Source organism: Xenopus tropicalis, chromosome 9 (assembly GCF_000004195.4).
Source record: "Xenopus tropicalis strain Nigerian chromosome 9, UCB_Xtro_10.0, whole genome shotgun sequence".
NCBI classification, from domain to species: domain Eukaryota; kingdom Metazoa; phylum Chordata; class Amphibia; order Anura; family Pipidae; genus Xenopus; species Xenopus tropicalis.
The window spans coordinates 57,255,793-57,283,642 of NC_030685.2; the positions used below are offsets into that span (position 1 = coordinate 57,255,793).

Sequence of the window (27,850 nt, forward strand, 5' to 3'; positions counted from 1 at the left end):
GAGTTTCCTTGAGCATCAGCCTATTAAAAAAAAATTTTTTGTCATTTGAAGATTTTTTTAGACTGATAAACTTTAAAAATTCAAATCTGAAAAACTAATTTCTAAAAAACTCAAATTAGAAAATAATTAAATTTTTTTTTTTTGCAGCAGTTTTCTTGAAACTTAAATTCAAACTTTAATACATTTGCCCTTAAGGGGCAGGTTTACATTCAAATTCAACTTTTATCGCAATTCAACAAATCTGAATATGAGATTTTCAGACTTGAATTTCTGAGATTTATTTAGCACAAAAAAACAAAAAATCGTGAGCAGAATGAGATTTCCCTGTGTTTTTAAATAAATAAAAATATATTTTTTTTTCATCAGCCTCCCCGTGTTCACCATAGGAGTGTTTAGGAAAAGTGAAGTCTACCCTATCCTGAAATAGCTCAATAAATGTATTTAGGCTGCATGTAAGTAGTCTGGTACCCAAGTCCAACTATGTGCCCAGATACTGGCATAAGCTGGCCATACAGTATGGCAGATCAACAAGACGACCAATATCACAAAGGCTGCTAATATCGGTCGTCTTGTCGATTGGGCAGGTTAAAAGATTTTGATCGCCCGAGCAAAATCTGCGTTTAGGGCAGGTGGAGGTAGAATCCCTATTGTTTTCCATATCTGACAATTCAGAACTGAACAACAATGGGGGAAACAAACAACCTATGGTCGCAGGAAAGATCGTAATTGCTACCTGTATGGTTACATAGTTTTATATAGGGTTGAAAAAAGACCAGAGTCCATCAAGTTCAACCCATCCAAGCAAACCCAGCACACACAAACCTATACTGACCTATCTATACACTCACATACATAAACTAGATATACAAACATCAATACTAACTGTAGATATTAGTATCACAATAGCCTTGGATACTATGCTTGTTCAAGAAATCATCCAGGCCCTTCTTAAAGCCCCTGAAATGGTCAACTTTAAACCTGCTTAGAAAAATGTTTAAAGAATAGAAAGTCCATGCGGATGTTCTCTCATCTTATTCTTACAAATAATGCTGAAATAGAGAGCTGCCTTATATAGATGTTGCGATTTGCTCTCAGCCCAGTAATTACACAAAAAAGCACAGTTAATAATGGCTCATTATACTAAATTTGGTGTTAAGCACTCTTAAACCGAGAAGCAAGCTTCAACTATTCAACCACATTTAGAAGAAGAAAAAAACGTCTAAAAGACTCTTTATTCTAACCCCCGGCTGGCACAGTATGCAAATAAATGAAACTACACAAGAAAATAAATAATTAACTTTTTTGTGAGTCCTACGCGTATTATGTGTATCTGGATTTAATTATGGTAATACAAATTTTTGCTATTTAGAACCAAATCAAGATGAAGAATTCATTATGTTTGCCACTACATGTAACACAGACTCCAACTCATTAGACACTAACATAAAAAGGAAAAGATTTTATTTGGGACGGTAAGTATTTATGTATGTGTATGAGTGTATATGTTTTATAGTTTGTTCCTAAAAGCAGTCTGACAGGACACACTTTACTTCTTCTCATCCCTTTTCTGCTAGTAAAGATGCGTATTTCCTAGTTTGTGTGGCTGTATCTACTGCCTTCCTGTTTAAAGAACACAGCAGCCCTGTCACAGTCACGGGTTATGAAAGGAAAGCAAATCCTCAAAGGAACCTACCCCTGTTGAGTCTGTAATATCAGCTTTCCTCCAGCAGCTGTGATAACTAAAAGGTAGTAGAACCAAAAAGACCAAGATGTCCAACCGGGTTTTTGCATGTATGGCCACCTTAAAACAGCCATACTTTTTAACATTTTTATTCATGTATTTTTCAATTTTAACAAAGAAAAAATTAAGTAGAAAGTTAAAGGGGAACATAAACAGAGGAGTGAGGAGAAAGTTAAAACAACCATTCTTCTTCTACAGTGATAAAACTAACAGGGGCAAAGGGGAAGGAGTAAAAAACCTAAACTCCTTGCACTGTCAAGACCTACTTCCCTGTACCCTGTTAAGGTCCATAGCAGCCTATGAGATGACATGATCAAGCCCTTACCATGCATTAAAGGAGAACTAAAGCTTAACTAAAGAAGTAGGGCAGAAATGCTGTACATTATGTTTTGGGCTTCTGTACGAGCCAAAGGCAACCACAGCCCTTTAACAGGGAAGATCTGTGCCTCCAAAGATGCCCCAGTAGCTCCCCATCTTCTTTTCTGCTTATTCACTTACCTGAGTTTAGGGACCCAGTCACAATATACTGTATATATATAATTTATATATATATATATATATATATTTCTGCTTGATAATTTGTGATGACCCCTAAGCTTAGCTTCTCAACAGCTGCTCAAAGCATACTGAGCATGTGCAGTGTCACTGACACTCCTAACAAAATCCATGATGAAGAGCTCCTGTGACAACTTTATAATAGTAATGATTCAGGCCTTTAAAGTTGATGCTGAACCTTTAGGTTGGTGTAATAAGTTTGGTATAAAATATATAAAATACAGCATTTTGTAGCCATATTCATTCTTAAAGGAGACATATCCTATAAAAATTAAGAATGTACCAGAGAATTATACCCCTCTAGATATAGAAGGATTGTGCTTAAAAAAGTTGTGTTTCTGACTGATTTATTGAGAAATTCCACAAAAACCCTACTAGCCCCGCCCATCTGTGCCACTTCCTGCTGGCTGAATTCTCTGGATGAGCTGGGGAGCCGGCGGCCCTCTGTACCCTGCACTATAAGATAGGAACCAATCAGCAGCTAGGCTGACCTGATAGGGAACTGAAGCCTGTCTGTGCTTGTATGAGTGCAGGGCTGTGATTGGCTCTCCCCCTCCTACTGTGCTTCTGGCAGGGACCGTTAGGACACGCCCACTCTTCATTTCACACTGGACGGAGAAGTGATAGGATCTATAGGGAGCTCCAATAAAGGGGCCATTGTTACAGATAGGGTTAATGTTTAGCCCAAAGGGAAACCAGCACCGTATATTATTCATAATTGCCTACAAAATTAGCGTTTTTCCCATTCATCCAATATGTCTCCTTTAAGGATTGATTGTAAAATTACATAAAATGGAACACTTGTAGTTGTTGGCAGATCTTTTAAAGGTTTTAAAGATGGGCAAATGTTCAATGGCAACAAAATATAAGTATGTATATACTGTATATGGCAAAAGCAGTTTTGGCCAAATCTACATAATTAAAAATCCTAATCATTTTCACAGATTATTCCTTTTGAAGACAGACATGAATTTTAATCAGTGCCTCTTTGGGAATACTAGAGCATGAATTAATAATTAGTCAACGACCCCCTCCTGCAAATATCACCAAGTTCCTTTTGCACAATTAGAAAAAATAATAACTACAATTAAAAAATGAAAACAACTGAAAAAATAAATGTGTTCACCTCATTAGTGCTGGGCTAAAGACATGTGATTCCAACTCAGAGTAATTAAGGAAAAGCTCATTTGTAAAATAATTTACACTTCAGTAGTTCCAGAAGACGAGCCTGCGTCAGTGAAGGCATTTACTGTATAGGGATACTCGGTGCTGGCCGGGGAATCAAACAATCATAGATGTGGAAAAGTAACAGTGTGAAACAGTATGAATTATATTCAGCCCACAAAACAAAAAAACTTTATGGTGAAACAAATTTTCTGATTCCCTTTTTTGTGGGTTTTGTTTGGCTGCCTGTTGATCTGGCATCTTCACTCAGGTCCCTGTTTGCCCAGGGTCATTTTAGTCAAGATGTTGCTTACCAGAATGGGACAGAGAGTGCTGGATCTTGTACCTACAGGAACTTAAAGGGCATATAGCCTACATCTGAGTAAACTATTATTATTACATTTATATACAGTATATAAAGCACCACCAGGTGATTGAAGTACAGGTATGAGATCCGTTATCAGGAAACAAAGTATCCAGAAAGTACTGAATTATGAAAAGGCCATCTCCTATAGACTCCATTATAAGAAAATAATTCTGATTTTTTAAATGATAAAACAGTACCTTATACTTGAACTAGAAGATATGCGTATTGGAAGCAAAACAATCCTATTGGGCTTATTTAATGTTTAAATGCTTTTTCAGTATATTTAAGGTATGGAGATCCAAATTACAGACAGACCCCTTATCTGGTAATATATTAATTGCAGTAATGGTGGCATTTATATGGTTAAACCTGCCTGCCCCATCCACTCTCTAAGCTTTACTCTTCACGGCTCATTAATAAAACACCAGTGGAATCAGCAGGACCAAGGCTGCAGCGACCAAACCAAAGTATATTTTAATGATTAGGTTTCTATTCTAATAGCCAGCTGAGCACTGTGTTTGAATCCTGCAAACGTCTAATTGAGAACTTTGAAGATGAGGCAGTTGAGCCTGCTGGATTTGTGTATTCTATCAATGGTTTTAATTACTTGTGACAATTGCGTCTGGGGAGCCTTATTTATGTGGGACACCCCCCCATCTGTTTTTATGGATTATGCTAAGGCGTTTAATACATATAAGAAATTCTGTACATTTCGCTTGATTAAGACTTGGGAAGCTTATTTTCTTTCCAGGGGAAAATATTTTATCATGAACAAAGTGTATAATGTCTACTTTTGCCTCTACTGAAACTTTGAAAGTAATTATTATTTGTTTAATGATTTTGAATGCAGTTTGCCCTCTGCTATAACATACTGTATGCAAAACTGTAAATACATTTGTTATACAACTGCCAGGAGGCACCCTCCCTTCTGTTGACCATTATGAATATATTAATAAAAAAAACTGAGAAACTATGGAAAAACCCACAAAATGGCACAATTTGGCTGATTGGTTGGAGTCAGGGGGCATCTTTTCTCACTCCAAATAAATGTCAATGTGTGTTTTTTCTCAAGTTTCTTTTTCTAAACTTGCATATAGTTTGTGCTTAGCGCAATCAGTCCTTCCTGCCTTCCATTGCTAACTGAGCGCTGCTGCAGCTATTGACATATGGCACTATGCAAACCCTGGAGCTACTATCACCTCCTGATAAAGCAGTAACTCCACGGTTACCTCAGCACCTTGTGTCAATAGACGCAACACACTTGTGGCTGAAGAACTGGGGCGCAGACATCATTCACAATGCCACACAGACGGCAAAAATATTTGGTGGAGTTGCCTCCATTTGAGAGCTTAAATGCAGCTATGCCGAACACAGTGCAGTTGTCCGACAGTCAGACACAGCACAACTACATACCTGCATTGCACTCACAATGACACATGAATTCTAGGGACAAACTGGTGCATTGTGTTTTTTTAAGCTTCTTTACGTTTGAACCTTCATCATCATCTGATCACGTAAGCCATAAGCCATTGGCTAGTAAGAAATAACTAAGGAAAGACCGGGCATGGACAGGGCTTGGGACAGGCTGCATCACCCAGGGTAGTGGGTTTGGTCAAAAACAGGAAATCATCTGATGCCTGCCAAATTGAAACTATTCCTTTTTGGACTAGATGAAAGCACTCACAGTCCATTCCTTTGATCTTCACATATTTATTTATTCACGCCATAAAGTGCTTCAATACATCTACACATTTTCATCCATCTCAGACCATTGTCAGGGTGCCCAGCAGACGTGATCACTCATTTTAAATATTTAAAACAACGAACAGACAAATATTTTATTAACTGCCTGTGGGCCCTAGTCTACCTGCATTACCCTATCTTTGATTGTCAGGGGCTCCTGGAAGTTGATAATGAACAACAATGGGAATTCTAATGTAGCACCATGGGAAGGGGGTAGAGCATGAATAAGGGTGGGCCACAGTATCAGTGTTGGCTGCAGACTTAATATTATAGTTTTTTTCCCAGTTTGTTTTTTTTACACTCAGCTCATTGGCCCTAGTTTGGATGCATTTTCTCCATCAGGGAATCCTACCAGTTGTTATAACTCAACCATGGAGGGCTCTCTTGCTACACACCAATGGGTGTTGCTGTTATTTAGGCAAATATTCACGTATGTATTGCTGTGCTTTAAGGTTCTGCTAAATCCATGCAGTTGCACTGTGAGTTCTATGTGCCTTATTCACATTGCCCATAATACTGTAATTAACACTAATAAGGATACTGTATAACCACTCAACACACATTTATGTTTTATATATTTACTAGTAATAAGCAAATTTGTCCCATTTCGCTTTGCCAAAAAAATTTGAGAAACTGCTGCATGGCAAAAAATGTGAGAAATGTATTAAAGCAAATCACAACTTTGACAAATTGTTCAATTCCAATTTTTACAAACTTGGATTTCAGCAATAGAAAAAAAATCTTTAAAAATCTAGTTGAAAAATTTGCCAAGTTACTATGTAACAGTGCTTTAATACTTTTGTGGAAATTATGGATTCAGTGAATCTCTAACTCAATGTAAATGAATTGTATTTAAAAATACAAATTATTCATATACCACAGTCTTTTCAGTAATACAGCACAGTCTGCTATTTATATGGCCCTAAATACTGAGTTCAGTGGATGGAGGCTTAGTGCTTAAATGTGGTATCATCAAGTCGTTGCATCACAAAATGGCTATTGTATGTCTTGTGATCAGCAAAATGCTAAAGGAAGATGGTGCCCTTGTGTGATCATTTTTATATTTATGGCATTAAAAGGATAAGCTAATGAGGTAAAATATGTATCAGGGCATTGTTCCTGTAATAGGCAATACCAGATTATTTTCTCTACGTCGGGGCTTTCAGAATAGTTACTGCTTAGTGCTGTGGTTCATTGCGTTCATTGCATTAAGCAATTCTAAAAGTTCAAGTAAATCAAAACCCTGTACTGCCGGTGTAAACGGATGAGACAAAAAGAGTTGTGCAGCTCATCAAAATTGGACTGCACATTCAGATTATTACCCACAGGAGAACAATGTTGGAAGGAACAAATAAACTCACTGCCCAAAATACACACAAACACATAGACACACACATATATATAGGGATGTTCCTAGACAGGATTCCAAGACTTTTACATGACCAGAGGAAACTTATTGAACGGTAGGAGACCACTAGTAGAGGAAGAGTAGAACCATCCCTATCCTGTTGCAAACAAAAAATGACCTGAATAAATATGGGGGATGCAGACCCTTGGGAGAATGTACTAAAATTAGTAAATGGAAAAAATTGCACACAAATAAGAATAGAAATTGCATTGTGAATATTTAAGACGTGCTTGAAAATTACCTAATTATTACACAAAAATGATTTTTTCATTAAGAAGTTTATTACATATACTGTGCACTGGCACAAGGTAAAAATTTGCAATCACTATTCTACTGTTGCATAAAAGGCAAAGGGTTCGCAAAAAGTATATTACATTCACACAAAATTGTTTGCAATGTGAGCATTTTTCCCGTTAGCAATCTATATTACATACCCCACATGTTTGCTACCTATTGGTTACTAGAGCAGATCAGTTTTAGGAAACATTTATGTAAATTGAGTTTAGCTTTGCCTTTGTGGTGCAATATATGATGAAGTCCTAAAAGTCACTCAGCTACCCAGGAATAGCCAAAACAGTAAAAACCATTTACTGTCCCCCTCCCCATTTACCTTGGGCCGCTCCCTCCCATTGAATTTAGCCAAGTAAGGCAGAAGAAATACCTGCACAATCTGGGAAAGGCCCAATCCCAAATGCAACTGTGCATACTTATGTAAGGCAATTAGCTTTGGGGATTATACTGTAGTAGATTGCAGAAATTTTATGGCATCAATGCTGTTGTAGAACTTCTACCACCATCATTCTTTCTTGGAGCTAGTGAATGAAAGCTGGAAGTAATAGCCGCTAAGGGTTCTATTATAGCTACATAATAAAGGGGTCCTTTATGACGTTGAAGGAATTGTGCAAAGTGCACATAATTGGCACAATACACCATGTTTTTGTACTTTGCACCCTGTCTTCCACAATAGATGAATGGTTATGAAACAGAGAGCAGAGACCTACAGTAATGCCTATGTCTGGCACGGCTGTATTCATGAGGACCAGTCAGCGCCACCTTAGGGGTCCTAGCTGCCTGAGGCGGCCAAGTTGATGCTGCATTGTTAGTGCAGAAAGCACAATAGCACTCTCTGCACTATGAGAGCCAAAATTCCAATTTAAAAATCAGCTCTTTTTGCCACCTTCTCGCCTCAACTTATCTCAAGGGAGCAGTCCAAGGCAAGGTGTCCCCCATCTTTACCACAGCCAATCCTTGCATGTCATTCATATTTGAAAGTTAAAGAGTAGTGGCAGGTAGACACCATATCGTGTCCTGTGGAATGCGATAAGGACATGGCTGCCTTTTGCCTGCTGCCAGTGCGCTCAACACCCTTTCAGAATGAGCACTGACTGTGTGTAGGAAACACATGGTATTCTCATTTTGAACTAATTTTGCACACGTTTAAGCTTGTTTGCCATATTGTCCTATAAATAGGATTTGTATGTGATATTTAGATAAACTGTTAAATGAAAGACAGAAAAGAAGCATAGGGCTGTATGCAACTCTCTTGGCTTGTATCAGTGCTATCCAGTCTATGGCACTTCAGCTATTTTACTATGACCACTAACAGGGGCATAAGCAGGGGTTATAGTTTAACATCAGCTAAAGGATTGCAGCTTACTGAACCAAATTATTTATTTTACTTTATTTTTGCAAAAACCCATGAACTGAAAATCTGCTTGGCTTTTCTGGTGCAACATTATATAAAATGAATGGAATTAAAAGTGTTAAGTGCTTGGGGGCTGATGAATGCAAATTTACATGCTCCAGTCAAACCATAAGAGAGATTCTACTGCTTTCCATCTACGTGGCGTATTTATATGTAAGTCAGTCAGACCACTGGAGAGATTCCATTTCTCCCTTGAAGTGTTTTTATTGGGCAGACTGGACATATTTATATATATTTAATGTGCAGAAAGGCTCCTCACCACATGGAATTCTTTTCACATACCAGTTTATTAGTCATCGCTCACAGCAGGGAAGATTGTGCTTCGGTCATTTCTGAGACTGGCTCACATGAATATCAGCAGATAGGTCCCTTGAGACACTCAGTACTCATACAATTAATGGCGGAGCATTGGAAATGGCTCTGAGGGGAATATGTGCCGCTACTTTAAAGAGTTTATTATTTGGCTGCTACTCAGAAAGATTCCGATACATTGACAGATAATGTACAGTTAACTTGCTCTGCTGGCTATCTGCCCATAGAGACATTTATCAGAGCAATTGCCATCAGAAACATGTGTGCCCATACTGTCCAGGAAAAGACACGTTATGTTCTGCACTTGGCAACTGTCTCACAGCTTTAACTCCCAAGTTTTTAAAAAAGAAATGTTGCAATTTCATGTCTAACATCACAAGTTGTTTAAAGATATAATATAGCATCATATGGATCCAAGCCGGTAACATGTCTATATAAAAGCCAAGATTATGTCCCCTTCTGCAATACATTGGTTTAGTGTAGCTGCTAAGCAGCACAAGCTGTTGTCTTTTTCTGCTGGCATATATGCCATAGTGCTTCTGCTTTTTATTTGAACAGTAAATTCTTGAAAAGATGGCTGGGTAGGTGTCTTCTAGTACTATTATTAAAGTGGTGACTGCATTAACTAACAACAGTTGTGGTGGCTGCATTAAATAACAACAAATGTGGTGGTTGCCAATTTATTTGTGCATACATGTTTGTTTATAGCATTTTCAGAGTTGGGGTTGCATAATTTAGGGAGTGTTTGCATTGACTGTCTACCAGGTCCAGGGTGGCAGTAGCTCCAGAGTTTACTTGCATCAACAGATGCACACGTGCACCATTCATTGGCAAATTATGGACACTTTGGCAACCATATGAATTGCAGGAGCATGTTTGGACACAAGTACAGTACCATACTGAATTTCATCAATATTTGCTTTCTATTGTATCAGTTTTACAGTCTCCTAAATTGAAAAAATGATCACTATCATCATTAAATACAACAATTCATTCAACTGTAAGAGATCCTTGTACTGTGGATACTGGTTACAGTGCCTAAGGACCAGGGGTAAAAGGCATGACTGCAACTGGTCCTGCTCCCCCATGGGGCCCGTTGGGGACACTAAGGCACCATGACAGAGGATGCCAGGTATAAGTTTGTGCACAGGCTCAGACCCAGACTGCAGTAGTTATACTGCTAACTGGATATTTGCCTAAGTGTTCAAGTTGTGGCAAATGAAAATGTCCCTGACTGGTTTCTTGCCAGTCTCATCTTTCCCATTAATTATCATATTTCAAAGAAAGTAGTTTTCATGTTTATGAGCCACTGTTCTAGATACAAAAAGATAGGTCTTGATAATGATGCCATTATCTCCGCGTATATAGGAAACTTACCTCAATTGGCATTCTTCTGCCACCACTATCCTATATCATTTATTAAAAAGCTTAATTTTATGAAAGAGTCATTCAATGTTAGGCAAATCTGAAATATCCGAGCAAACAAAGGCTTATCCAGTTGGTTAGCTTTGAAGGGGTTACCTAGACTTAACATCATTTCTGAAACTGTTTATAATACTGGACTCTCCAAATATTACTCTTTGCAAAGCTGTAGGATTAAAAAGATTGTAAAATGATTTAACCGAAGCATGAATTAGCCAAGATTTTAATTAGTGCGTAATCCTGTGTGTGGCGCTGAACTCTGAATGATAAAGAGAGGGGGGGGGGTCTTAGTATAGTCAACTGAATTCAGCTGATTAACTTTCCCAGTCATGCCCCCGCTAATGGATAGTCCCTTCCTAAATACGGCTGTGTTTTAGGGCTTCTCCTTTAGCCTTTTACCATGGATCACAGAGCAGTGCCAGGTAGTGTGCCCCGTCAACCCTGGCAGAGAAAGTATTAAGAAAAGATGAGGCACCTAAGTCTCACTTTAATCCCAACTTATCTTCAAAAATAATTGCTGCTCGGAGCTCAGATTTAGGAAAATAATTACAGTTTAGTATTAAGTGGATAATGTTTGAGTCAGATAATTCTAACTATGGACATTTAGTTATAAACCTTAAAGCAGGCCATTCTCCACAATGAAATGAATAGCTAGGGTCATAGATTAACCAAAATGCTGAAGCCAATGGAAAGAAACATAGTTATGTCAAGGAAATATGGCAGCTCCAAATCCTATGTATTAAAGACAGCATGCAGATAATGAAAGATGAGTTTACACATACAATTTAATGAAAATAACTGTAGTTTAGTGTTTTAGCATTGTAGTCGAACAATGTTATGGGGCATTGTCAGTGATTGTAGTATTGCCCTGAGACACTTCCACTCTCGTATTAGTCATGCTATAATAATAATAATAATAATGTCCTCTAAGCTGGTCAAATGTAGTAGTCCCATTGGCTGATAAGAAATGCAGAAGCAATTTTATATGGGGCTTTTGTTTTCCCTTATAAACAATCCTCATTGGGGTAGGTTAACATATAGCCCACTGGCAGTCAGCTTCAACCAGTCAGCAATAGTTAGTAGTTATTAATAATAAGCCATCTAGCCTAATGCTATCTTCTATTGCAAGCCTTGTGTTTCCTATCAATGTATTCAGCAGAGTCTGCAAACACGATGAATTGTTCTTATATATGAATCCTGGGTACAGTAACCCGGCAGGAACATCTTTGGCTGAATTGCTGAGCAAACACCAGCAGTTTGAAGCATGACGCCTTAGCTTCCATGTTTCATTTCAGCTGTCTGGCATAATACACACTAGATTTAGAATGTCCTGCGGCCACACAACACAACATGTGCTATTCTGATTTAAACTGATGCCTGTTCCATTGCTATTGCAAATGCACACTAGCTTAACACAGCAACACAGCATTCCAGTCGATGCCCAGCATACGAGGATACTAAAGGACTTCTTCACTGAATGACTTGCTGACAAGATAAGCAGGGTTGTGTCAATTATTGAGGCAAACCAGGCGTTTGCCCAGGGCCTGCTAAAATATCATCTCCTATTAATGTTTATCTGGACAAGCACTATAGCAATATGTATGTATCATTTAAAGGAGAACTTAAATTCAGAATATAATTGGTTAGAAATGCTACAAATGTACCAGCCTAAGGCCACCACAGCCCTTAGCAGTGAATATCTGTACCTTCAAATATGTCCCCCTGTTCATCTTCCTTTCTGCTGATTCCAAGCAGGCTGCTGTCATGTACCGAAACTAAGAACTGACCAACTCCCAAATATATATATATATATTACACAAGAGCCAAATTATATTGAAACTGATATTGATATATGGAATCATTAGTGATATCATCATTTTACATCTGCTATTGTCACATGAATCACTGAAATGTGTGTATTAAAAAAAATGATGCACCCCCTGTTGTAAAATATTAAAATATTAAAAAAAATTTCAGAGTTCCATGACCTCTATAAAAGCATTCATCCTGCAGCCTTGTGCTTTCATATGGTCATGGAAGTCCTTAAGTTTTAATTTTCTTCTAATTTACGATAGGCAGTCCATTATTTCTTTTATAATATTAGTAATGAATTTAGTTCATATTACATGGCAGAACATGGTAATAGAGGTATCAGTTATACAAGAATATGCACCCGCACACCCTGGCCTTTCCTGAAATGTATCTCCTGGTGCTCGGTACGAAGGACGAAAGGGTGTGCCCCAAAATGTTACTTTTGTACTTGCACTAAATAAACACGCAGGGGGTCTCCCTGCTTTGAATTGCCACATTGTGCCAGCGCATTTTCTTTGGAAGTACAGGTATGGGACCTGGGGACCTGTTATGCAGAAAGATCAGGGCATGTGGTGTTCCAGATAAGGGGTCTTTATATAAACCATTGAAACACTAAATAAACCCAATAGGGTTGTTTTGCCTCTAATTATGATTAATTATATCTTAGTTGGGATCATATACAAGGTACCGTTTTGTTATTACAGAGAAAAAGGAAATATGTTATAAATATGTTATTTCTGGTTTACAGGTTTCTGGATAATGGATTCCATACTTGTATAATTATAGCTATAGTACCAGCTTCTGTCCATTGTAACCTTACTTTCTGCTTAGGCTTTAATTAGAGAGAGCACACTGAGCATGTGCAGAGCCACTGAGACTCTAGGGCAGGGGTGTCCAAAACGTCGATCACGGTCCACCAGTAGATCCCCCATGGATTTCTGGTGGACCACAACGAAGCTGGGGATGCGGAAGTGCTGCATGAATGCGTACGTACTCTGCATTGCATACATACGCATTCACACCGCACTTGTGCATTCCACATTCCCCGGTCGATCGCGGATGAAGAAAGTCTGGCCCCCCCTGCTCTAGGGCAAGGGCACACAGGACATTTTGTTGCAAGCAGTAAATCTGTGCTACCACGGATGACAAAACATCCCTAGTTTCCTTCCCACTGGAAGTAAAGTGAAGTGCTGGAAAATGTATCACAAAGTAGGCCAATGTTTTCTTGTGAGGCAACTTGGGGCTGCTTCGGAAAGCGGAAGCAACACGTTTGTTTTTGCACCTACAATGCCCCTACAATGCTTGTAGTGGGAAGCAAACTAGGGACGTTTTGTCACCTGCAGTAGCGCAATTTTAGGGTGCGTGACAAGGTCAGAAGATGGAAGTGCTGTAGACAACTTTGTAGGCATAGATCTTTAGTGTTAATGCTGGGGGGGGGGAGGCACTAAGCACATATTTGTCCAGACACTGAAGCCTCTCGGCTGGTACAGAAAGCTCAGCATATAAAATAAAGCATTTCTACCAACAGTCATCTTTAGGCTTTAGTCCTTCTTTAATAACACTGTAGTGCCATTAAAACAAAACAGGGAACAAACAGAACCCTGACTGCTTTATTTACTTTAAACACACCGCCCCTAGGCCCGGTAGAATTAAATGGGTATTCTGTTAACTGTTAGGGCCGTGGCAGACTAATCTCCCCGAAATGCCATCCCACCGGCTGGAATGTAAATCACCTGTGGGATGGCATACGCGGCGCCGAAATCGCCGAAGTTTCCTCTCAAGGCAACTTCACCGATTTCGGCAAATCGCTGCGCCACGTATGCCATCCCACTGGCATTTCAGGGGTCGCCCGTGACAAGGGAGAATTGTTTGCTGACAATATCTTTATTTTTCTGGCGAACAAATGCAAAATTTTGTCCGATTGCAACCATTTTTTCTGTTAGCGACATATATAACATTTCCCCATTAGTATACTGAGGGCACTGACATTCTACAATAGTCTAAATTTTGTGTGTGGCTTTATTATTTACCTTTTCTGATTTGTATCTTTCTCTCTAAACCATCAGCAGGTTGCTAGACTTAATTCTCCAGCAACCACCTGAACAGAAAAAGCAACATAATTTAAAATCAAAGTTATAACCTACCATAGAACCCATTTAAATTTTTGGAGACTAAACACAAAGGAAGACTTGCTCAGAAACAATTTAAAATTTTGCCCGTTTTTTTGTTTTTTTTTTAGCAGAAAGGTCCTGGGGCCCTTTGTGAGTAAGGCTAAATCATTCTGAATATTCTAAATATTTTGCCATGGCAGTATCTTCACTGATGGGGTTAAACAATTATAACGTGAGGCTACGCCACTGCTTGTCAAATTCTAGGTGATAAGCATTTTCTGTGCAATTAAAGCATCTGATATAAGTCCTTGTACAAGTCATGGAGATTCAGCTAATTGAGAAATTATGTTTTTTCAACGCTAATGAAATTCAGATATTTCCTTCGCCCATTGATTCTTCAGAGCACAATAGATTCGAGGCACATCTTCCACTTACGCAATATCTTTTTCACCAATTCTAGGGGAGGGAGGCTGTTATCAATATACTGGCAGGCTTCAGAAAAAGAGATATTTTCCTTGTGCCTTTGTATCACGTTTCTGAGATGCAGTTTTCTCTAATAGTAGGGAGAGGAGATGAAATGCTTAAACAAGTACTAATATTGTAGCTTTGATCCTCTTCACTCTCCATTAATGCCTTCTGAATTTAAATGTGAGACATTCTATACACATTACACGAGCTGTACAAACATACCATGACAAAAGGAATGAGGAATGCAGCGTCCTCTTGTGTCCAAGGTATTCCCATTGTTTCGTCATACTGAATTTAATTTTCTTATCTAAAATGCTGAAAATGCTGATTATTCATGAAGAAGACTATCTGGGGTATATGTTTTATAAATACTAAATGCAAAGAAGTGCCTTATCAGTAAAAGGTTTGGCAATATTGCTAATACATTTTTCCCCAGGTTTTTGATCCACTAGTATTTGTTTATGGTGGCCTAACTAGAATTTACTGGCCCATAACAAAATGTTTTAGGGCCCCCAAAACATTGGAAAAATTCACTTGCACACTGAAACTGAGCAGCGGGCCTCATTCTTAAATACTGGGACCCCATAAACTGTTCAGCACAACAAAAACTATGAGGCTGATGCAAGAACAAAGTTATGGGGGTTCAGAGGTTACTGCAGTTAAAGTAGGTGCAGGATCCCCATAAAAAGCCAAAATAAAAAGTCTTGAATTTGCAGGAAGGTTCAGATGGTTCTGGATGTCTGCTAAATGATTACCGTATATACTCGAGTATAAGCCGAGTTTTCCAGAACTCAAAATGTGCTAAAAAAGGAATCCTCGGCTTATACTAGAGTCAAGTAGGAGGGCACTGCTGGATTACCTGTGTTATGAGCGAATCCATTGTCTGAGCATGCGCCGCACACACACACCCCCCCCCCGGCGTCGCCCGAGCACGCACGTCGGAGTGAAGCTCTAATGATGATGTTCCGCTTGTGTTTCTGATGCATAATTCTATGTTGTGCGCGCTCTCTGCAACCCCCCCCTGCATGTACTTGCCCGTTCACACGCACGCATATGCAACCGCCCCAGTGTACGCCTGGGGTGGGGGGTGTGGTTGCGCTGTGCTCCCCGAATGAATTCTAACATTCCTCTTTCCCAATGAACAGACGTGTTCCCTAATCAGCAAAGTAAAACAATCAAATAGATGGCTAATACACGCTGTTATTCTATGTATATACATTTGGGTGGGCCGGGAACATGTTTGGCTCTGCAGGGGTGACCTACAGTAATCTTTGCCCAGCAGCCCCTTCAGCAAACACCAAGAGACGCTGCTAACAAAATTCACACATGGGAAGCAAATTGCCATTAGACCACATTGGTTGCTTGACACTGCCATGAGAATGAGATTAAATGTCACCCAATGGCTGCCACCCTGCCCATGCGTGCACGTGCGGGTGAGGGGGGCACGCCGAATGCCAGTGAGGGGGGGGAGATCCACCCAAACCTACCCCACACCTTCACAAGCCCTGTCTCTTTTTGTCACCTTCAAAATGTATAGTTTTGTTTCTTGGGGCACCTTTAGCCATGAAGCCCATAATTGGAGCACCCTGATGGCCCTAGCACTGCATTGGGATAGCATTTTGATTTATGTTTCTGTGATTGTTCCCTAGGCTTATACTCGAGTCAATAAGTTTTTACAGTTTTCTTAGGTAAAATTTGGTACCTTGGCTTATATTCAGACCGGCTTATACTTGAGTATATACGGTACTTATCTGGTGGACAGAAAGGAGATATTAATTCCAAATATAATGTAAATTATTTGCCTGTCTCAATCTTTGCTGGGAATAAGCTAAACAGTATATTGTAGTGTATGTAAAACACACCTGTGCCCCAAGTAACTCTGGAATTTTGACATTTCCGTAAAATAAATAGCACTAACACTACACATCTTGAATCTAGACACCCTTAACTCCTTGCCCAGGGCATGGACAATTTAGCTCCAGTCTGACCAATGTGAATGATGGAAGAGGTAACTCAGCTATTTTCCAACTACCTACCTACTACTGGTTTGGATACTAGGAAAGTAGATATAATCTGCATAGCTTAGCAAATCAGGAAGCAGAAATGGGTGTTAAACTAATTGCTACTGTATTTTGATAAAAATAACGTGTGAGGCTAATTACCATGCCCAAAGGCAATGTGTAAAAATGTAGTAAATCAGTAAATATTTGTCACTATTGGCATAAGCAAGAGGAGTCATCTCTGCAGGAGCAACTGGACCTGTATAAATTTATGGATTTTGGGCTGTGCAGTTTCGTGCTATGTTTATTTGATTGGGGTAGGGGGGTGGTTGTTTAAGCAGGTATGGTGGAACTAGACCACAGCAGTTCCGTTTGTACCCTTTTGAAGCCAAGCCAACAAATATATTTCAGTCTCCCTTTAGTTGTGTTTTTGTAAAGAAAACCATGCCTCCAAACTTAGACAGAAAAATGCAGTATTGAAGTCTGTTGTAAACAACCTCACAATGACAGGCCATTGCTTTATCAGGTGTAATAAAATATTTCACAGTTTGATACACTTTTCTGCATGGTTTACCTTAAAGTATTTAGGAAATGTATTACATCTTGGACCGTGCAAAGCTTCCAAAAATTGACATCATTAATTAAGATTTGTGACTTTGTTTTCGCCTGCAGAATGTTGTTGCTATTAATCTGGACAGCACTTTAATCTCTTAATGTCTGATGATGCTGTACCTTCTCAGCTCCTGGGATTTCTATAAACTCCACCAGTCAGCGACAGAGAGCTTGGATCCCAGGCATCTCTTATTACATAGGATGCATTTACTGAACAGTTATCAAACAGACACAAGCCAATTACTGGCTGTAAGAGACTGCACCTCTGACAATGAGAAGAGGCCTGTAACATCGTAACTAGCAGCACAAGATAATTTTCCTTTTGTACAATGGTGGGAGCTGAGCCAGCAGTTCATGAGTACAGAGACCTGGCTCACCCTCGCATCCCTCCCAGTTCATGAGGGTAACTCCCAAATTGAACAATATACTATTTATTTCTCCTCTCTTTCATATGAAGTCAAATGAAGATAACAGAGGGGATTGCTATGAGATACTTGAAAATAAACACAGAATCATATCTGGACTAACAGCAATCATAAACAAAGATATTCAGAATGGGTAGATAAAACCTATTGTACAAAATCTGCTTATTCTCTTGCAAGTGTGGCAATTAAGCTTCATTAGAGTTTGATCTTACTTTGTAACTTCTTCTAAGTGCCTATTCATTAATGGCATTCACCACCTTTTCCTATTATAATTCTTCTTCTTACATGTATTTATAATGTGCCAACATATTCTGCATTGCTGTACAGTAAATGGGTTTATACTTTGAATATATAGAATTACATACAAAGCAACCACTAACCAATAAGGGCCCCTGCCCAAAAGAGCTATCAATCTAGATCCTATCTTTAATTGCACTGGCCCAAGGCAAAACAAGAAAGAAGACGAGGTAGAAGGCCGCTCCGTTGTGCTAATACAGAAGTTCCCCAGGTTGGCCTAGTTTTCTGTTTATTGGAGCCAAGGGTATCAGGTAAGCTATTGTAACCACTAAGGGTGCCTAAGAATTGGGAACCCCTAGTGATTTTAACTGTTCTCAGTGCTGGGTCAAGCCATCTGGGTGCCCCCTCATTGCACGTACACATGGGGGGATGAACGGGGAGGGGAGTGCCAAGCAGCTGAGGGGAGTGGGTGGTGTATGCAGGACTAAGGGTAGACAGACAGAAGAGGTAAATTCCTAGTGCCCCCTACCTTTGTGCCCTATGCATGTGCCTCCTTTGCCTACCCCTAGTTCCAGCCCTGTTCCTTCTCCTATAGGCCAATTACGTTATAATCTGGGTTAATGCTTATTTGCTGACAGTGTAACTGTTTTGATCATATTTTTAAACATATGTAGGCTTGATGTAGCTAAAATGGGGGCCAGCAAAACTTTAAATGGAAACATAAAACTTAAAATATATCTCCACATGAGGTCTCACATGAGGCATACAGAAGAGAACCCCCTTCTATGTATTAATGCCATATTAAAGCTTATTTTCTGCACCCAAAGGCTCTATCAATCAAAAATTGTAAACCAACTTTTATACTATTTTTATTTCTTCACTGAATTATGGCACAGAGTGGGGTGTGTTGCTTATGTGCCTCACATATAGCCAGCAATGTACTTACTGGTAAATTCAAACTAATAAGCCCTAAGTCATGCACTTCGTAACCCAACAAACCTACTTTAACTACAGCCCTTAACTGTTACTTAATGTATAGGTCACTGCTGTCCGCTCAGCACTACTGCTTAAACCTCTGCTTAAACCTCTAATGCATGAAAGTAATAAAAGAACATTCTAAGATGTGTTTTGGTTTGCTGCTAGGATTCTAGTCCTGCCTGCATGTCCCTTGTTGACCTGCGATGTGAGGTAAACAAAGTGACAGTGATCTTAAGATCTCCATTAAATTGGGATGAGTAAAGCAGGCTTAGGGCTCCCTTCCCACAGGCTGCGACAGGCAGTTAGCTGAACCCCCTGTAGTCTCCTTGGTTTGCAGATAATCTACAAGAAAACTTCAAGGCCCCAGTAATTGGCAAAGATTCACACCAACTGGTTTATCGTTTAGAGGATTTTGCCAGCAAAACGGAATAATAAGGGTTCTGAGATAAACACTAACAAGAGCCTGCAGTTTTTCTCGTCTAACATGTATCTGTGTATTTATTGTGGGCTCACTGATCTAAACCCCAATAAAGCCTATATAATTAGTGCAGCTGGCGGCACACTGCTAAAATATATTCATACGCACACCCATATACTGTATGTACATACTGTGGCACAGTGACTGTAAAAACCATAGAGGGTAGTTATGTCTTTCCCAGAATGCTTTATGAGACACAGCACATGTGGAGAATAACAGGGGCTGTGTTCACTCAGTCTGATAAAGCCAGTGAAGGTGCTCAACTTATTAAGTCATCACCTGGGAAAAAAGGTTGAGTATCTGTACTTTTTTATGGAATACTCTGCCCTGAAAAAGACTGAGGCAGTATCAAGGAGCAGGTTTCCTATATATATGCATACTTATTGCCAGAAGACACTTTGATTCTGGTTTCAGAAGAATTATCTTTTATTTCATTGTTGCCTAAATTCTATGCAAATAAAATATATTTTATTGAAAAGCAACTCTGCTGTGACTAAAACACAGTTTACCTGCTTGAAGTTACCCTGAGAGTACTTATTATCTCTTACTTTGGAAAAGATACAAACACATATATAGACAGTTTTCTCCAGATTTAGTAACCCAGAGCAGCCAATCACATCTTAGCTTTTCAAACACATTAAACACTCACATTCCTGACTGTCCCATGCAGTCAAGTACAAAATATCCAATAAAATCTTTGGAGCTACCAGGTACTAAGTGTAAAATCTCCCTGCAAATATTAGAATATCAATCTGTAGAACTTTTTAACCACATTACAGTCAATGTTACTGCTGAAGGACAAAATTGTGCTATCAAGTTTTCTTGATGTGGTAGTCCTGGCCTTTATGCTCTTAGTCTTAAGCTGGCCATACACGTGGCGATCTCACGATGTTTCGTACGACCGTCGGTCGCACGAAACATCGTCAGATCCGCCACACACCATTCAGGGCTGAATCGGCAGGTAAGGAGGTAGAAACAATAGGATTTCTACCTCCTTCTGCCGATTCAGCTCTGAAGGGAGAATTTTGGTCAGGCGCCTTCTATGGCGCCCGATCAAAATTTTCTAACCTGGCCGATCGGCGAGTCGACCGATATCAGCAGCTTCCTGCGATATCGGTCGGCTCGCTGACATGCCATACACGCACCGATTATCGTACGAAACGAGGTTTCGTACGATAATATCGGTGCGTGTATGGCCACCTTTAGCTGCAGACTAATCATAAGATTGATGGCTTAAAACTGTAGGTCAGCCTACATTAAAAACTTCACAAGAAAGAATTAACATAACTCAGACCGACATGCCAGCCAATAATTACAACCTACAACCAAAATTCACCCCCCCCCCAGTCCACTGGCCAAATGTCCAGATGAAGAACCTGACAAATGGACAAAAGCACAGACTGATGTTAATGATGAACACTTTCTGTAAAGCAATGCGGAACATGTTTGCGCTTTATGAATAAAAGATAATATTAATAATACTATGATATACAAAAACTATAAATCCCCTATGGAAGGTTAGGGCACTATTGATGTTACTGCTACAGAGAAATCCTCACTGCCTCCTGGTGATTTCCTCAGTCTCAGAAGATTTCAAGATGACCATGACTGGCTCCCCATGAATGCTATAGCTTAAAACTGATCTGAGCTGCTTCTGAGTGAGTGTTATAGCCTCAACAGAATCTGACTGCCTCCCAGAGAATGTACCTTAAACTGTTTTTGAAATCCTATCAGTAAATATAACACCTCCTAGTAAATGCTAAAGATACTCCAGGCTTTTCTAAATGTCGCAGGAAAAACTGACACTTGACCTTCTTCCTGTTAATTTGTACAACATTAAAATGGTCCTGTCTGCCTCCCTCCAAATATGAAAGCTTGAAACTGACCCTATCTGCTTCCCAGTGAATGCTACAGCCTACAATAACAAGACTGCCTCCTAATTAGTAATACAGACACAAACAAATGCCAGCTGCATTGCAATAAATGTTACAGCCTCAAACTGATCCTGACTGGCTTCCAGCAAATGTTAGGCCTCAAAGTGAGTCTCCCAGCTGCCAGATGAATAGAAGAGCCAAAAAAGAACCTGATGCTAGTACAGCATTAAACTGATTGTGACTGCCTCCTACTGCATATAACAGCCTCAGACTGACCCCCATATTTCTTTGCAAAGTCTTAAACCTATTGTGATGATGTAATGATTCTCACTAAGAATTGCTAAAACTCTTACTAAGAAATACTGTTTCCCAATGAGTATTACAATTAAACTAAACCTAGTTGCCTCCCAGTGAGTGCCTTGTACAGCCAGTGCTGCAGCCTTGAAGTCATTCTGGCTGCTTTCTCAGTAATGCATCCCAACTTGCTGCTCAGATCACACTGTATTTTTGACATTTCATTCCCCTCTGACAAGTAACAGCTGTATATATCATCTCACCGTTCTCTTCAAATATTTGCCTAGAAAATGATATTTATTGAGTAAGCACAGATGGGTGTAGCTAATTCATAAGGGCTCACACTCCCAACCCACAGTAATTAAACACCTAAGTATTTAAAAACAAAAGACCCGTAATGCCTGTTTTAGCAACATTTCCCATTCGTACTTAAAGTGGTGACTAAAGCAAGAGGAATAATTTTATGAAGCCATTCATAGCCATCCATCCTCATTCCTTTTTTGTTCATAGTGCATAAGGGGTGCCGTTATTATGTAGGTTTGCACCTAATTGACATTTTTCTCTGGCTTAAGTGGATATCACAGCCGTTACCAATAAGCAATTATTCAACATATTGGGAGTTGTATATTGTTGTCTTGCCACCACTTTTTAGTTGCTCACACTCACCTGTCAAGTTCCTTAGACCCAGTTCTCTCAGTCCGTAATTCCCATCTTTGCGGTAGTTCAAAAAGATGGCCAGGGCATAGCGGTCCTCGTACAGTTTAATTCCACGGATGATGCGGAGATTCTCTAGTGGAAGGTAATCAAACTGGTTGAGGGCCACAAGGACATAGCCAGTCACTTCTCGTATTGACTGTGTTGGGAAAAAAGAGAAGTCTATGATTAGTCAGCAGCATTGAATTTTAGAATCATTTCCATCAACAATGCAACCAATAATACAATCACATAACATCATCACATAATGTCAGTATAACATTTTATCTACAGATTTACTAATGAGCACACCTGACCAAACCTGAACAAAACTATAAATTATATGATAGTAATGCTTAACTACAGTGCTCTATCAATATATGTAAACGGAGCAGAAATTGTACAGACCTTAGTGGTTCTTTCTTCTGAAGGACATAGTAAGATATACTGCCCTGCATTACAATGCTATCATTTTGATAAAACCAAATTAAAGACCCCCTTAATAAAGAAAAATAGCATGTCCCATATTTTTTATGCTGAAGCCATAGGTAAGTCAGTCAAAGGCAAGTCTAGGCAACAATGCTCTATATGCTAAGGAGCTTTTCATTAATAGGGTTATTTAACCTACCATGTCTCTTTGCTCTGAGCTAAATTTTGCACCATAAAACATGAAAGAATGCATAAAGGAATGCTGTTTTATATTATGAAATGGAATGCAAATCATGCAAGCACAAGACGTACTTAAATTAATTAGAATATATTGCTTTTGAAACTATTAAACACCTTTCTGCATTTCACCATTGGCAGATTTTTCACAAAACGGGCACAAAAATTTGCCAAATGAGGAAAAAGTTGCGGTTGCATCAAAAAAGTCACAGTTGGCAAAACGGAACAGATTCACTTATCGTTAATAAACTATAATACTGGTGGATATTACTACATATGATGCTTTATCTTCAGGTATGGAATCCATTATTTGGAAACCCATTATCCAGAAAACTCTGAATTACATGATGGTCATCTCCCATAGACTCAATTTTAATGTAATAATAAAACTGTACCTTGTATTTGATTCCAACCAACATATAATAATCCTTATTGAAGGCAAAAACAATCCTGCCTGTATATTACTTGTTTTTATTATTTTTTCTCTTTCATTGTTATTGTACGTTCTGTTTACAAAATGAGCACTGCCACATCTTCCATTTTTATGGTTGGTTCTATTATATCTACTATGTTGCTACTGGCTTCTTAATTACATTAGATGTGTGATATATATTTATTGTATTTGTATCTATTTGTTTTTTTTTTTGTATTTAACTACATAGTTTACATGCTATGTAAAGCTCAATTTTCCCAACCATCTGGCTTTTTATTCCTTTCCTCTCCCTTTTCCCTCTATTCATTCACAGAGCAGTTTAGACCTTCCCCCTGTGAAAGATTTTATGTCCAGCAAATAATTAAGAGTTTCTAACAGTGCTTCCTATAGCTTTAACTCCCCATTATACTCATCCGATTTATAGAAATCTTCTCTTTGAATGGCTACTTTTGTTACTCCCATCACTACTTAGCAGTAAAACTGTTAGAGCATGAACACAGCTACAGAGTAATCAATAAAATGCTGTTTTCCTCCAACATCTCTGTACTATGATCAGTAACTATTCAAAACATATCTTTTAAGTGTCAGTTACATATTTATCCAAAATCGGGATATTCCACTTTTTCTTCCTCATGGTCATGGATAATTTTTCATATTATTGAAAGAGCGACATGTTGTTTTCTTAGTAATGTTGCAGAAAAGGGGGAAAGATTTCCAGAGGTCATTTTTCTCCTGGTACAGATGATACACTGAATTTTAAAATCTATGTGTCAACAAGAGAACACATATAGTTACACATTGCTCAGAATCCCTGTCTATCTTTATAGAGCTTTATCATTCTTTATACACGAACTGTTTGTCTACAGAGCTGCAATATTAGCTGATGCTAAAAAATAATTGGTTCTCAGTCAGGTACATTATTTGTTGCTCTATTTATAATCTTTGAAACTACAAAACTACTTCTGGTTGTTTTAAGTACAAAAATGTCATAATTAGATGCTGACAGGCTAAACATGCTGACTGTGCATCTCATGTGAATTGAAAAATCTATAACAGCAGTGGGTGACAAGTAGACCAAGTGCAGCATAAAGAGCCTTCTAAGCGTATACAGCAGTGGCAGTACATTGGCAGCCTTATGTCAGGAAGAAGCTGCTAGAAGCTGTGATTCAAAATAGGTGTAGGGTATGAAAAGTGGCCTGCCCTCTGCTTTCAGTCCACATTGCTGATTTGCTAAAGGGAAGGCCCCATTCTACTTGTTGGCAAAATCCGCTGTCAACAATCCCTTGTGACTAATAGGTTAATAAGTGGGGCCCTCTGGGAGGAGTGCCCTGCTAAGTAATAGTGTGGGTACCATATTTCCTGATGGCAGTAATGCCTATGACAACTTATAAGATATCCTTTATGGGAATTTCTTTGCACATCTATTATGCTTGGGACCTAAAGTTGTCAGAATAAGGAATCCTTACATGATTTGGCACAAATCATTCTAACATTAAATAAACCCAATAGTATGATTTTGCCGCCAATATGGATGCTATGGATTCACTAAACTTTGTTAGTATCAAGTACAAGATACTGTTTGATTATTACACTGCAAGAAATGAAATTATTTTCTAATTTTAGAATTATTTGCTTAAAATAGACTTTTATGAGAGATGGCCTTTCAGTAATTCAGAAGGGGGCTCATTTATCAACACAGAGCAAATTTGCCCTTGAGAAAACATAGCAACAAATCAGTGATTGGCGTTTTCAGCCAGCAGCAGGCAGAACAATGAATGCAACAATTTGATTGGTTGCCATAGGTTACTGCCTATGGCCACATTTTCATAGTGTTGATAAATGACCCCGTTACAGGTTTTTGAAAATAGATCCTATACCTGTAGTGGAAAAAGCTGGGAAACCCCAGATTTTTACATCTAAGACACTTTCCTTCTTCTCTAAAATTGTATCAAGACCTACCTCTACTCATAGTAATAGATCCAGACACAATAGAGCAGAGACACCACAAAAGGAATGAAGGGTGATACACAGGGTCAGACTGGGTCGCCGGAACACTGGGAAAAAAAGCGGTGGGCCCCAGCGGTCCAGACCTGAACCTTGCCGACACTCCCGTGGTGGACGATGATCATCCCCTGACACGTTAAATTTACGGGCGCTCAGGAGAGGACGTCGGGTGTGGGGACCCTGCGGGGGGTTAGGGAGGCTAAGCTGGGGCTCATGCGGGGAGGTGCAACAGGGGTCTTAAAGGGGTGTGGGGACATGGCCGGCAGGGGCACCTGCAGCAGCCCCAGTGGGCCCTGCACCCCCCAGTCATACCATGGTGATGCATAACTTTAGAGGAAGTTTGTACCAATCCTATTCACAGTTATACATTTGTTCATCAATGCCTAGCATTACTGCTACAAGCAAGGCAAGGCTCTTTCACTATATTTCTGCCTTACGGGCTGATAAAGCTTTCAGGCTCCAAATCAACAATGCAGCCATATCCAGCTATAGGTTACTTGTCTGTCAAACAAATGAACTAGAATAGAAACTCTTCTTTATTATTTCATTGCTGCTGGTGTTAGCTTTAAGTTTGTTTCTTTGTTTAATTGATTCACCCAGGGAATATATCTTTACTTAATATTAAAAATGCGTGTAGTTAAATTTGCAGACTTGCTCATAAAATTTGTTTGCGAGAATGATGCATGTGTTTCGCTTGGATATGCAAATGTTTAATGTCTGTAGTCGGACAGGACGTCGTCGCAGAAGATTTTAAGAATTACTTACAGCTTTGGAAAGATGAAATTATAAAGAAGATATATGACCTGCAAAGTCTAGTGGAACATATCTATGGCGGGGGTAGTTGTAAGCTGCATTACTTCAGAGTCTGGTGCTAAAGGCACAAAGGGAGGCAAGCCACAACTTTATTGTTAAAGGGGAAGTTCACCTTCATGTTAACTTTTATTTTGTTATAGAATGGCTAATTCTTAGCAACTTTTCAATAGGTCTTCATTTTTTTATTTGTTTTCTTTTTTAACTGTTTCCAGCTTTCAAATGGGGTAACTATGAACTATGGTTTTTTTTAATGAATCTACTCTATTAAGCACTCTGTTAAGGCCCTCTCCTATCCACATTCCAATCCTGGTTGCTAGAGTAATTTAAAACTCAGCAACCAGATCGTTGCTGCAATTCCAATATGTATTAATATAATTATTATTATTAGCAATATTATTATTAGCAATATTATTATTAGCATTAGTAATAATAATAATTACAATACCACAAATAATAAAAAATTAAGACCAAATGCAATTTGTCTCAGAATGTCGCTCTCTACATCATACGGAAAGTTAATTTAAAGGTAAACAACCCCTTTTATATCAGTAGAAGGTCAGAATCATTGGCTACACTCTCAATATATCTCTGCTGGTAGCTCCATACTAAGTGGCAGGGGATGTCACCACTTAGGTGGGAGAGAGAAGAGCAGGGGGGCTGGGCATGTCTAATTATAGGAAAACACTCTCAGGGTCTCCACTGATTTTGTATTATGATGAGCTGTATTATATTTTATAATGTAATAATAATAATAATAATAAAAATAAAGTGCATAATATAAAATGCAATAATTACATTTACATTATATATGTAATAATTAAATCATATACTATGCACTTTGATTCCTCCCCCCCCCCCTTCCCACCAGCAGTCCTTGGAAAAATTGTCTTACGTGAAACCGGTCCGTGGTACAAAAAAGGTTGGGGACCGCTGTTCTACTGTATATTTGCCAATACAGACACAGAGCTTAACATTTCCCCAGTGCTCTGCAAGGAAAAGACTTTCCTCTGTATATGTCTCAGCTGATAACCTTAAGCATCACGTGAAAGTCACATATATAAATACAGTAAAAGTAGTGCAAAACTACTATTCCGATATCATTTTGTTTGGATTCCCTATACCCAGAACTGAATAATAATGATTTCAAAATGTTAATATTTAAAAAAAAAATCAAAACATCTTGGCTACATAGCTAGAAAATAAACAATGGAAATTGCACTGGGGCCATTAAATACCTTAGCGAAACTCAATATTTGTGTAACAGGAACTAATATATGCCTGAAGACTTGGGAGGCTTATCATATGATGACATGCCAACTATAAGGATGACAGATGCGCAATATGTCAAATGACACTTAAACTCATTGGACAGCAAGCGGTTACTTTCTCTGTTAAAATTTTAGCCCAAAGACTAAGAATTAAACCAAAAATAATGGACATTGTTTTTCGTACCAGACTGGAGATACATTAATTTTTTTGACAATGCAAAACAATGAATCCAAAATAATCCCCCAATGCTTCATTATCAACAGCAA

At 38.9% G+C, this 27,850-nt stretch overlaps 1 protein-coding gene across 1 annotated transcript in view; it reads right to left on the reverse strand.

Annotated features, from left to right (window-relative positions):
* erbb4 (erb-b2 receptor tyrosine kinase 4) overlaps positions 1–27,850 on the reverse strand; it is a 501,591-nt gene that overhangs the window by 197,168 nt on the left and 276,573 nt on the right. The window contains exon 3 of the mRNA XM_031892892.1: positions 22,373–22,559. Coding sequence (XP_031748752.1) covers positions 22,373–22,559 — 187 coding nt within the window. The remainder of the gene's footprint in view (positions 1–22,372; positions 22,560–27,850) is intronic.